At 40.9% G+C, this 13076-nt stretch overlaps 1 protein-coding gene across 2 annotated transcripts in view; it reads right to left on the bottom strand.

Moving 5' to 3' along the window:
- CLCN2 (chloride voltage-gated channel 2) overlaps positions 1 to 13076 on the bottom strand; it is a 580205-nt gene that overhangs the window by 284638 nt on the left and 282491 nt on the right. For both annotated transcript variants that reach the window (XM_085635528.1, XM_085635529.1), the window contains exon 3: positions 3575 to 3706. In XM_085635528.1, coding sequence (XP_085491654.1) covers positions 3575 to 3706 — 132 coding nt within the window. The remainder of the gene's footprint in view (positions 1 to 3574; positions 3707 to 13076) is intronic.

Genomic DNA, 13076 nt, shown 5'->3' with positions numbered 1-13076 from the left:
GCCTTAAGGTAGAACCAACAAGGAGTTTCTGATGTATGTTGCACTTGAAAAATAAAAAAAATAAAATATAAAATGATATCTTCCCACCCTTCCATACCTTAATTACTTATCTCATCTTTCCCCTTCCTCTCTCCTCTTTTCTTGGTTTTTTTTTCCTCCCTATTTTTCTTTCTTCGTCTTCCTTATTTCTAAAAAACAAAAAATGTATTCCGCTATTACCTGTTTTAATAAGTACCCTTAACTCTTTTTACTCGTTTTTCATCCATAAGATGGTTTCTTTACCCCCTTTTTTCTCATCTTTGTATTACATTGTCCCTTACTATAATATCTTTTGATGATGTACGTTTTATTACTCTACTGTTCCATCTTATGCTTTATTGTAACCTTGGTACTTTACTGTTCGATCAGTAAAATTATTTAAGTTAAAAATATATATGCATTAAATTATAGTACATATTATGCAAATCCCTCCTGATACTCAAAGTTGATGGGCAAGTTGCCATAAAAGAGGGCAATTCTGAAAAGTTCAATTAAGAGCGTGATGATACAAATATTTAAAAAAGGACAGGCCAACTACAAAAATGTTGCTTTTAAAGCAGTCATTGAACTCCAACAAGATACTTTAATTCACACTAGCTCACAATCCAGAATTTGGTTTGGGCTGCAAAATACCTCTCACTAAATCTGCTCAAAAAAGATTTTGCTTCATAAATTGTCAAAAGAAGTCCAGGGGAGTTAAATTAACCATGGGACCCAAATGTACTCTAAACGTGGCTATCTCATAGCCAAAACACATCTGTGAAGCCTGGACGTCCAATCACACCCTCTAGAGGAGCTAGGTGGTACTCCAGCAATACATCTACTTTACTGGTACCAACACATCAAAGAAAAAAAAAAATCACACAGGTGATGAAAAACAGCAAACCTAATTTTTGTCGGAGTCTCCCTGTCATTTAATGTCCAAAGATTGTATTTAGCTTTGTGCATCGACCACAGCCAATAGTGCCCCTTTAGGTTTCAAGAATGTAAATTTCCTGTTCTTTAAAGCTAAAAGAGCTTTCTTTTTACAACACATTAGCCAAAGAATCACCAGCCAGCAGGGAAACACTTTATTTGAAAATCTAGGATAAAGTGTTCATTTTTTAAAAGTATTCTTTCTAAAGTTTGATAAATAAAGAACAGCAGCCAAGGTTGGTTTCAGATCACGGCGCCAAGACAGTGCTGCGATAACCACGTAGCCATATCCGGCACATCATCAGACGGTATTACTAAGTGGATTTTTTTGTTTTCTTTATTGAAGGTGTAGTTTTTTAGAGGTAGGGGATGAACTATCAACACAAGCAGGGCCGGCTTTATGGTAGTGCGACTGGTGCAGCCGCACTGGGCACTTACCTGGGGAGGGTGCTCTGACCTCAAGGGGGGTGCTGTGTTTAGCAATAGCTTACAATTTAAAAACACCTTCAGAAGAGTTCCTTTTGCATCTAGCTTTCAGGCAGCAATAAAAATGTCAAGATAACTCTTGTGATTAATGTTTCAGTTAGATAGAGAGAGATCAGTTTTGTCATGGGGCATTTTTGACTTGCCATAAAGTAGCACAGAGGGATAATATGCCGGCTGCAAAGAACAGATCTGTATTTTATGTGGATAGCTGAGTGATTACTGCTTCTGTCACAGAGATCTATTTTTTACTACAGTTCGTAAGATACAACCCTGATATAGAACAGTGACTGTTTGAACTGTCATCAAAGAGCTGCATGCAAACTGCATAAAATAGGTTAGAGGTTGTGTTGTTGCCCAGTCTTTCATTATCTATTACTGATGTTGCTGAAAAGTGTTTGTTTAGGTAGATTTACATTCTTATTAGTAAAGTCAGCCTTGCCTTTACCAGTGCTTTAAAACAAATGAAATGTGCGTGAGAGAGGAGCTATGGAGAGATGAGGGGCACTTACGCCTGGTGGTCGTGAGTAAATCCGAGGAGGTGGTCATGGGTGGGGAAGCACCAAAAATGATTGTCGCACCAGGCACCACCAGCACTAAAGCCGGCCCTGTACACAACCTTCAAATCGTTTTTTCTCGTATGTACAAGGGCGGTCCATGTATATACGTATAGAGAAGCTAGGCCAGTCTACATTGTGCTGCATGTGGGTGCTGCGGGGTCCTTGTCTGTCTGTACTGTTTTTTATGTCCACCCCGTCACCTCACTTAGCCTTTAATATTAAATCTTATATAGCTAACAGACACGAAGTGTGAAAAGACGTTGTGACCCCTACAGCTGGAATCAGTCTTGGATCTAAAAAAAACTGGATTGGCTGATACCCAAAAACATAATTTCTCCTTGCAAGTGAAGAAAGCTATCTGATATATTGAAGCAAAATATTCTTTTTCACTGTTGAGAATCATGCCTTGGCAACTGTTACCAAGGTTGGAGGATGCTAAAACTGTCCATTTCTATGGAGACAAGAGTCAGCGCACTTATTTGCAACCAGCTTATTATCTAAAGGTGCAGGGGGTGGATGGAACCTTTACTGAAAGAGCAGGCTGGAGAAGTCATTGTAAGAGACCTTAAGTGCTCAGCTCCAGGCTACCACACTGACAGGAGCCTTGAAGGATATTCGTTGGCAATAGTTAACAATCAATTACAGTCAAGCACAGAAATGCATTAAAAAGACAAATTATCGCAGATAATCATCAGATGTTTTATCAGCTCCAAGTGGGACGCTTTCCTGCTTAGTGATAAGCATGCTAACTTGGGAAGTGGATCCTTATAACAAAACTCTGACCTCAGGAACGTCTTAGCATCTGAGATCAGATTGGTGACTTTACTTAACATTCAGGAAACCTGATGGTGCTGAGTCACAACTAGGTTGGTCTGTTTTCTTCTAGATGAACTGGAGCTTATGTCAGATTTTTCTAACATCTAGCTATCTGCAGTGGGGCTGGACACAAGGGGCCCGATTCACAGAACTAACTTAAGACAAAATCCTAAACTTACTACCATTTTGGTATTCACAGAAGGCGCTTACTCATTTCGGTATTCACAGAAGTTAGGAGTCCTAACTTTAGGACTCCTAAATGCCTTCTGTGAATACCGAAAGTCTTAAAATGAGGATTTCTCTCAGTTTAGTAGTAGTATAGTTAGGACTCCTAACTTTAGGACTCCTAAATGCCTTCTGTGAATACCGAAAGTCTTAAAATTCGGATTTTTCACAATTTAGTAGTAGTAAAGTTAGGAGTCCTATCTTTAGGAATCCTAAACTGAGAAAAATCCTAATTTTAAGACTTTCGGTATTCACAGAAGGCATTTAGGAGTCCTAAAGTTAGGACTCCTAACTTCTGTGAATACCGAAGTGAGTAAGTGTCTTCTGTGAATACCAAAATGAGTAAGTGCCTTCTGTGAATACGAAAATGGTAGTAAGTTTAGGATTTTGTCTTAAGTTAGTTCTGTGAATCGGGCCCAAGATATCTCAAGTGCATCACATTCACGTGGCCATCACATGAGGCACTTGGATTGGACGTGTGAGTTTGCACCATGGATGGAGGGGCACGCCTCCTATCATCCCTCTAATGCGTTCACCTTGCAAACAGGTAGCAATGGCAAAGTCCATGACCCAGCTCACTAGCGCCATCAGCAGGCCAAGGAGAATCAGGAATATCCAGTCTTCACCCACTCTGGAGATCAGGAACTTCTGGCAGCGGACAACACAGACTGAAAAAAAGGGAAAAGATACTGTTAAGGACAGAAATGAAGCCGGTAGGTCACGAGAAAAGAGAGAAGGACTCCCACAAAAACAATAACGGAATCTACAGCCACATGAGAAGGAAACACATTGCAAACACTCTAACCCGTAAACTACATTTACAAGAAAGAAATCCCAGACACCGTGAAAAGATAGACAGCATAATACATGTGCAACAAACAGACAGTATGCCAAACAAATCATCCACATACACACAACAGACATCCCAACAGTTGCACCTTCAAGAAGCAAACAAAGCACTATATAAAATATAATTTGTCAATCAAATACACAGCAGCAACTATAGCAAGCAAGTAGAGAACACAGCTGTAACTTGTGAATCGAAACTAAAAGAGTGACAGAACATTATCAAACTGCAACAACCACAGAAGCTAAAATAGGAGAAACATTTCACAGCAGCTCTAAAAGGATTATCATGTCAGAAAATATGTCACACACTTGTACAACAACTTCACTTAAATCAATCCTGTAAAAAACAGCAGACACCTACAAACACAAAATGAATCACAAAAGAATGAATCATAAAAGAGAGAAGAAACACCAGGAGCAACCCCACCAATAACACATGGAAGAGAATATCCAGGGTCTTCCCCCATGCCTAGCTTTAGGTAACAGAAACTGCACCTATACACACCAGACATTCAAAATACGCTTAGCAACATCTCTGGAAACCAGACCAACGAGAGAGAAAGTAGTTTCCATTAGCAACAAACCTCAAAGCTATATTACCAGACAAATTACATTTTTACAAACGCATCAACAACACTGGAAACTACATCCACCAGGAAAAATATCCCAAACAAATACACTGCAAACATCTCTAAAACCCACATGAAAAACAGTGGCATACTCTCCATATTTAATCTACAAAAGGGAAAACACAAGCTCACCATAAAATGCACCAAAGAAAAGTAGAAACCACACATTCACTGAACAACCAAAAACCAATAGAACAACCAAGCAAATATATAATAACGCAGATTCATTATCACACAACAACTTCTTAAATTACACCTAAAAGATAAAGTGCACATATTTTAACACTGAATCAACAGTAATAAAAATCGCCCTGCCGCGACAACAAACAATGCAAGAAAACTACATTAACTGCAAGAAACATTCAAAGAAACCATACCTGCAAGACTGAAATCATTATTTGATATATAAGGAATAGCAAAAACTATTTTAAAAACAGGTATAGATGTCCAGTCAAGTATCCCTGCATTATGCGGTGAAGACATTCAATTTATATGGCAATAAAAGGCAAAAAAAATCTAACTTTTTAAATTATTTTTATTTCTTTATCTAAGCATACAAAGACAACCCAGTACATCTTGTGGACAAGTCCAGTATAGAACTAGTGATGAGCAAAGAGTGGAATAGTAGGGCCCCTGCATAATGACGATTTGCATAGAGCGGTCGCAACAGTGATAGTGCTCTGCAGTTTCTGATGAGAAGTATATGTGGAGGAAAATGTGCTGAAGAGTTTACAAGATGCAGAAGGCGCTTCTAGCAACATATTCTCTTAAGGGATGTAGGAAGAATTACAGCATGTGACTGCTTCACAATTTCCAACTTTATTTGATGTCAGTGGTAGGGTTTTAACTTCCATCCCCCACATTGCTTTATCTTGGTTGGTCTTCCAGTCTCCCCGGCTCTGGATCTCTTTTTTTGGAGGAGCTAAGATTAAGGTGGTTATTCGGTATTAGTCCTGGGCGGTGAACTTCGCTCCGGTCGCAGAGTTTTCTGCACTCAGCGGAGTGCAGAAAACTCCGCTTCGCGTTGTGCAGTGGAGTTTTTTTCCCCGCTTGCGAACGGTAAGTTCGCGACAGTGAATGGTAAGTTCACAAGCGTGAGCTGCCGTTCGGGTAGAAATTCTACCAGAGCTGCAGGAATACAAGCACACACTGCAGTTCGCACTGCACTCCGCCACTCGCAGAACTTCGCAGAGTTTTTTTGTAACTTTGTGGAGTTCCACGTCACAAAACTCCACGAACTACGCCCAGGCCTATTCAGTATTCACTCATTGGTAGCACAGGGACAGTAGTCAGGTCTTGCTCATTCGGGTTTTCCAGTTTTAGGAAAATGTGTGTTATCATCGTTGTTGTGAGCGAGTTGGAGGAGTATATCCGTTCTGTTCTGGGTGTTTATAGCTTGCTGTCCAATTAAGAAGTGTTAATAGTTCTAAATGCTGAAATGGATTTTAAAATTATTAACACTTCTATGTCTCCATTAAATTGTCTGACACTACTTAAAAAACAGTCACCCACAACAAACCCAACCCTAAGATCTTTCTGAGACACTTCAGAAATATCATTTCAAAGGACTCGGTCTACAGCAGATGGTATATTGTGATAGAGCTGGGACTGTTTCTTCGACTCTAACAAAAAAATACATTAATAAATACATAAATGTTTTCTGCCCTGAAAGAGGACTTTGGATTGCAGATCGAGATCTACCCAGGTGAAACAAAGTCCCTTTCTGAGATGTTTGGACAAAATATTGGAGAAAGCATATGGTGTGGACAAAATATTGTGTCAAGAATATGAAGTCCGAAAAAATTGTGAAAGTGAGTTTGTACGGGTAAGCAAAGTTTTACTATACTTATTTCCACATATAATGACCTTGACAATATGCATACTTGTATATAGATATATGTGTATATATATATGTGTGTGTGTATATATATTTACATATATATTTACTATTCTTAACTCCACATCTACGTACTTTGCAGATATAAGAGATATATAACCATATATATATATCTTTTATATCTTCGATATAAACTCATCTATTTGCACTTACCCTGTCGAGATTTTGGTCCTTGATATATTTGACATGATATTCTGTTCACACAACATTTTTCTCATCGGTATTCTGTCAGACAATCCCCTCCAGGTACTTCGGTGTTGGGAAATTATGTGCATTATTTCCATACTCACTGAAACAAAGGATGAGCAGGAAGATGATGTGGGGGACAGGGTTTCCTTGTGGGCATTCATCCTCCATCTTGCAAAAACCATTCTTACTTTAAAAGTAAATGTGGTCAAACAGTTACAGGTAACCCTAACAATGGCGTACTGGTAATGTGTGCATAGCCTTTCCTCTAATGCATGGTAATGATGGCAACATTGATAGACATGCGCACTGGTTGTAATAATTTAATAAATATTTTAAAAAATAAGCATGGAAGAAAAACTGTCTGTACCAATACATGTGGACTTAATTTAACATGCGGAGGCCAATAGCCAGCTCCTTTAAGGGCAGCTAAGCACCCCAAAAAACGAGTTGGGCTGCCACCAGACAGTGCGTGTACAGAGGAAATTGAAGAGGGTTTACTACAAGGTGAATGCATGTGGAGCAAAACCAGATCTGCAATTTGAGGTGTTTTAGGCTTAGGGGCCCCAAAACATACACCCAAAAAACAACAAGCATTGGCAAAGCCAATAGGTCTGTCATTTGACTTCATACTTTTCACAATTCTTGTTTTTTTGTCATGGTTTTTGCAAAATGTTATTGTTTGAGAAGAAGCCAGGCCCTTATAAATATAAACAGAAACATTGGCAAAAAGCAAAATGTTTGTTTTGGTCTAAAAAAAAAGCACACATTGGCCTAGTATTCCCTGGCACTGAAGGGGACTACTTTGTGTGTTGATGTTCTCTTTGGGAAAGGGCAGCAAGCTTCAACTCATAGTGAAGTCAGCCAATAGCAGAAGTGGGCTGACACGTTGCCCTTTCATGGATGCTAGAGTGGGTGGAAGAAAAAAGTGAATGACAAAACCACAGACTAATAGACTGGCTGAAACCCCTGTAGGTAAAATCAAAAGGTCTTGACTAACATAGAATTTAAACAGCACATTTGGGAGGGAAGGAAAGAAATGAAGGAAAGAAAAATAAAAAAGGCAGACTGAAAGGAAAATAAATATAGAAGGAAAAAGATAAGGAAAGAAAGAAAGAAGGTAGGCAAAAGGAAGTAAAGAAAAAAATAAGGAAAAAAATGAAAAAGAAAGTAGCAAAGAAAGGGGGAAACAGGGATGAACGAGAAGGAAGGAAAGTAAAAAGGAAAGAAACAAGAAGGAAAGAAAGAGGAATAGAATTAACGAACAAAGGAAGAAAAGAAAGAGAAGGAAAAAGGAAAGAATGAAATAGAGAAGAAAATAAAGAGGAAATAAAGAAAGAAAAGAGGTACGAAAGAAAGAAGGAAAGAAAGACGGAATGAAGGAAGGAAAGAATTAAGGATAGAAAGAAGGCATGACAGATAGATAAGACAGTTAGGGTTGCAACAATAGAGCACTCTCATGAGATCATATTCAGAGTTCATGTGAGCTGCAGGTGTGATGTGAAAAAGCAGCAGTCTAATAAACAAAAGAATGTAGAAAACCTTTGGCAGGACACAGAAAATGTTTACGCTGGAATGTGCCCTGGACTCACATCTGGTAGAAAGTGCTCTGCTAGTACATCAGGTTCTGCCAACAAAGGCAACACCAAAGTAATAATAAAATGAAAACAAAAACACTTGCACTGAAGGGAACTACCTTGTGTGTGGATGTGCTTCTTGTCAAAGGGCAAAATGCAGTCACTCAAAGTCAAGTTAGCCAGTGGCTGAAATAGGCTGACCCATTGCCCCGTGCTGTATGCTGTAGTGGGCAGAAGCAAAATGTTAATGCCAAGAACAGACCAGTGGATGAACAGATGTCGTGGAAAGCCCTTTTAAATAAGTATATTCTACATATAATTTAAGTAAATCGAAAGGTCTTGGCTAACAACAGACCTACAAATTAAAGGAAACACATGGAGCTAGAGGGGAAAATGGAGATTGCTTTGCTGGGTCTGTACTTTCATCCCTACACCCAGATGTTGTATTGGGTGGGGAGGTACCACTAAGAAAAAGACTCACAGTAGGTAGGTCAGTTTTTACCTCCATGTCGAGCAAAAGAGGAAGTAATGTCCCTTTTGCAAGGAGGTGGGTAGGGAGGTGGTTTCCCAATGCAGACCTGCTTTGTAGTTATTTATTCTCTTAGTTAGCTTAGTATGTCTGAGGGGCCATAGTGCTATACCATTCTCATTAATATTGTTTTAGATTGTACTTTCTACTGTGTTACACACTGAGTTACAGATAAGTGTAGAGTAATAATGAGTAGTAACCACGATAATACGTTTAGTGTTCCAGCCACATGCAGACAGCACATAGGTGGATGGGAAAAAGGTGACAACACTTCAACCCCAAGGTGATAATCTTAGAAGCTCACAGACTAAGGCCGTAGCAGGCCTGGAACAGGGTGACGAAAGCGAAGTGACGTAGAAGAAAATACTAAGGATGCAGCGTTTGACCAAGAAGTTAATAACTTATGGCCGGAAGTGAGACTCTTTGCCTCTTACCTCATTCTACTGGCTTTATGGTGTTTTATTCCACCTCATATGAAGTACTGACTTTGCACTTCATTAGGGACTATTTTACATTTCAAAGGCGCACTGAAATGCTGCACAGTCATTGGTTTTTCTAGTCCATAGGTGCATTGTATACAGAAAGCAACATTTGTGCTGTTTTTTCTACTGCAGCAGTGTGTTTTTTTTTAATGTTTCAGTCAGGAATCAAAGTGAAAGCCAGACTAGTTGGCACTGCTGGTTTCATTGTGGAAATTGGTTCCGAGTCTCTGTTCAATCCAATTTTGGCCTGGAGCATCCTTTGCAATCCCATTAACTGAAATGATACAGCTGTGCCAAAACACTTCTTCTGAAATGAAACGCAACACAAATCCGCTAATGAAACTCACTCTGGGTCCACACCATCATCTGCTTTATCGATACTGCACAAAACGTTGACAATGCATCCCCACCACGCTCCATAGCAGTCACTGCGTTGACAATGCATCCCCACCACGCTCCATAGCAGTCACTGCCATTCCACTGCTGGGGCTCATTCAATATTCTGGAAATGCACTTCAATCTCTCCCAGCAGCCTGACCTGGCCTCCCATAGGACCCAAGCATGCGATAGACACCGCACTTGACTCCTACCATGCAGCTCCATTGTTCTGTACAGAGCGCCGCGAGCGATTCATGCTGCACACAACAAACCTGTCCTGCAGCAACCTAAGCCCTGCCACTGATAGAACCCACAAACAGCTCCTCTGGAGTACCTACAATCGGAGCTGTAGGACAAATGCCAGCCTAAAGCCGAATCCATACACATCTCCACATGTCTACCTGAGGCCGGGGCACAAGACCCATTGCTACTGCGGTACTGGAAACCGCACACAACGCGGACCTCCACCCTTGCTGTTTGGACCGCCGACCCAAACAGCTCAGCCAAAGCTCTTCAATACTGCCCTGAGGCAGCCATCAGTATCCCAACAATGGCAACCGAACACTTATCTGTCAAACTCTGGTTTAATAATCAGGGGGCTGATTACGATGGAGGATGGACTTCAGTCTGTCCGCCATCGTATCGGGGATTGGGACTGCCCGACATGCTGTCAGCGGTCCCATAGTAGGCATTACAATGCGACCGCCACCATGGCGATCACAATGCCTATATTTTACATTGTGGCGGGCGCTGCTGGCTGCAGCACACGCCGCAATGTAAAAACTAGACATGTTACTTATCCCTGCACTACGTGGCAGGCACCATGCAGTACCTGCCACATGGTACAGGGATATGTAGGGCCCAAACACCCACAACCAAGGGCCAGGGGGAAGGGGGCCCTCTACGGGCCCCTAATGTCTTTTTCCGATGGCCTTTTCATGGCGGGTAACCCGCCATGAAACGGCTGGCGGAAAGGGACATCATAATCCCTACGGCGGTGCCTGGTAGGCACCGCCGGCATTGTAGGGACTACGAGCCCCTCCGCCACACCCTTGGGTTCAAGGAGCCCGTCGGATGCATGGCAGTCAGTCTTTACAACCGCCACACGTCTGCCCATCATCATAATATGGCGGAGGGTAAAGTTAGTTACGATGGCGGGGAGACCGCCTTCATTTATAAATGCATCAATGAGATTTTTAGGTTTGGTTTACACCATTGTAAGATCTAATTGTTAATTGTTATTTTAGAAAGAATCTTCTCTTGGTGGTTTTTCTGTTTTTAACCATGATCAAATGTATTTCTGAAGCATTTTTGTTGTAATCATTTTTTGACTAATATAATAAAGCTTATTTATCTAAATGTTAAAAAAAAAAAATCTGCAGCCGCTCTACTTTTTCAGAGCTTAGACCCAAGCAGAACTTCCTAGGTGCCTCAAACCTGCCCTCTGGGATTGCCTCACACTTCACATACCACCACCCATTTAAGGGCCTTTCAATGACACACACCAGGACAGAAACTATAACATCTCCCACTAACCATAGCAAGCAGGTTCTTCAATCTCTTCTACCAGAGGGCAGAAAGGTCATAGCCACCTGTAGGCGATGTTATCTTTTTTTCTGGCACCGCCACTCCATGGGCTGAGCCTGTTTACCAATGTCGTTTATAAGTCCTGACGAGTTGAATGCCTAAAAGCTGATCCAAATGATTATATTGGCCTTTAGACCGGAAGTGGTTTGTAATATTCAAGCTGTGCCCCATCGATATAGGAGAGACTGCGCAACAGACCTAGAGGGAGGGAAACTAGACTGACGAGGAGAAGCTGGAATTGTGTAATGAAGATTACCAGTTACTAATCACAGCAGTTCCCTATCTGAATTACACATCTCAGGTTTCCTCTCCCTGTCTCTTGACCCGATCCAGTCCTCTTATCTTCTATTTCTGTCTCCCTCTTTCACCGTTTATCCTCCATCTTTTATTACAGCTCCTCTCTGTTCCTTGGTCCCATCGCCACCAAAGTCATTCAAACATTGTCCGAAGATTACACTGAAAATAAATGGTTGTTCGATACCTTCATCATCGACAGTGGTACTTTGATGAACATGCCTGAGAAGAAATATATTGAATTGTTTCCATTACCGCAACTCACGCCATTGAAAACCAAAGTGTATACATGGGCTGCATCGATGCCCTTAAAAGGTCAGGGTTCATATGTAGTGATGATGAAACATATGAAAACGAAGGTGAAAGCAACCATTCATGTGCTTCAAGGTACAGCGTCAAGTGTCCGTCTACTCCGTTTCAACACAGCAGCCGATTCGAGACTGATTTACGTAAACTAAAACATGAATACTCACCGTGACATAGTAAGCCAATTCCCTTCATTGTTTCATGGCTTAGAAAAGCTTAAGACAGTGAAAGTAAAGCTGCATTTGAATGAGGACATCCATCCTGTTGCTCAAAGACATAGACAAATTGCTTTTCATTTACAAGATGCTGTTGAAAAAGAACTTGAATCGTTACTTAAGCATGATATCATTGAGCGGTCTACGAGTCCCATACCATGGGGTTTTCCCATATGATAGTACCCAAAAAGTACAGTGAAGGAGCTTTACGCATATGCGTTGACATGCATCTGGGAAACAAGGCCATTGGATGAGAACGACATCCGGGTCCACACACTGCTGACATGAGAACGCATTTAAATGGTGCAAAGACCTTCTCTCACCTCGATGTGAAGAAAGGTTATCATCAGTTGGAACTCGAAGAAAATTGCAGGTACCTTTTCTACACATTCTGGTCTGTGTCGATATAAAAGACTACGTTTTGGTGTGCGATCGGCTGCAGCCCTTTTAAAAGACGTCATTCGACATATTATGCAGCCTGTTATGAATGTGTTCAATTATAGCAATGACATATTGTTTTTTGGAGCTACACAAAAAAAGCACAATAAAACTCACACAAGTATGTCATTTACTTGCGGATGCAAGGTTGACTACGAATGCAGACAATTGTGAGTTCCAAAAGACAAAGTTGAAATTCTTTGACCATATCTTTTCTGTTGGGGGTATAAGACCTGATCTTGCAAGCGCTCTCAAATGCCGACCCCCCACAAGATGTTTCAATGGTGGTTTCTTGGCATGGCTACTATTCCAGATATGTGTGAGACTTTTCCACTGTAAGTGTCCCATTTAGAGAGTTGACGAAAAAAGACTCATTTCATTGACCAAATGAATGTCAGATTTTTTTTCTTTAAAGCAACAAAAAGAAATAAAAAAAAAAAGAAATCAAACAATCCATTTAGAGTGCTACTGAAATAGCTATTTCAATGCAAAGCTTCATACAATGGTGTACCAAGCTATATCCGCCCGATGAGCCCTAATAAGGGTGAAATTGGTCCTGAGTTGCTTGTGTTCTGGTTCAGGCAGGACCTGGCCTAGCAGTTCGGGCTGGACAGTTTCTATTGGAGCAAGATCAAGACTGCTTTGCATTTGGCTGGGTCCAAGCTGAGGTG

This window comes from Triturus cristatus, chromosome 11 (assembly GCF_964204655.1).
Source record: "Triturus cristatus chromosome 11, aTriCri1.1, whole genome shotgun sequence".
Taxonomy (NCBI): domain Eukaryota; kingdom Metazoa; phylum Chordata; class Amphibia; order Caudata; family Salamandridae; genus Triturus; species Triturus cristatus.
This window is presented reverse-complemented; position numbering and strand designations above follow the sequence as displayed.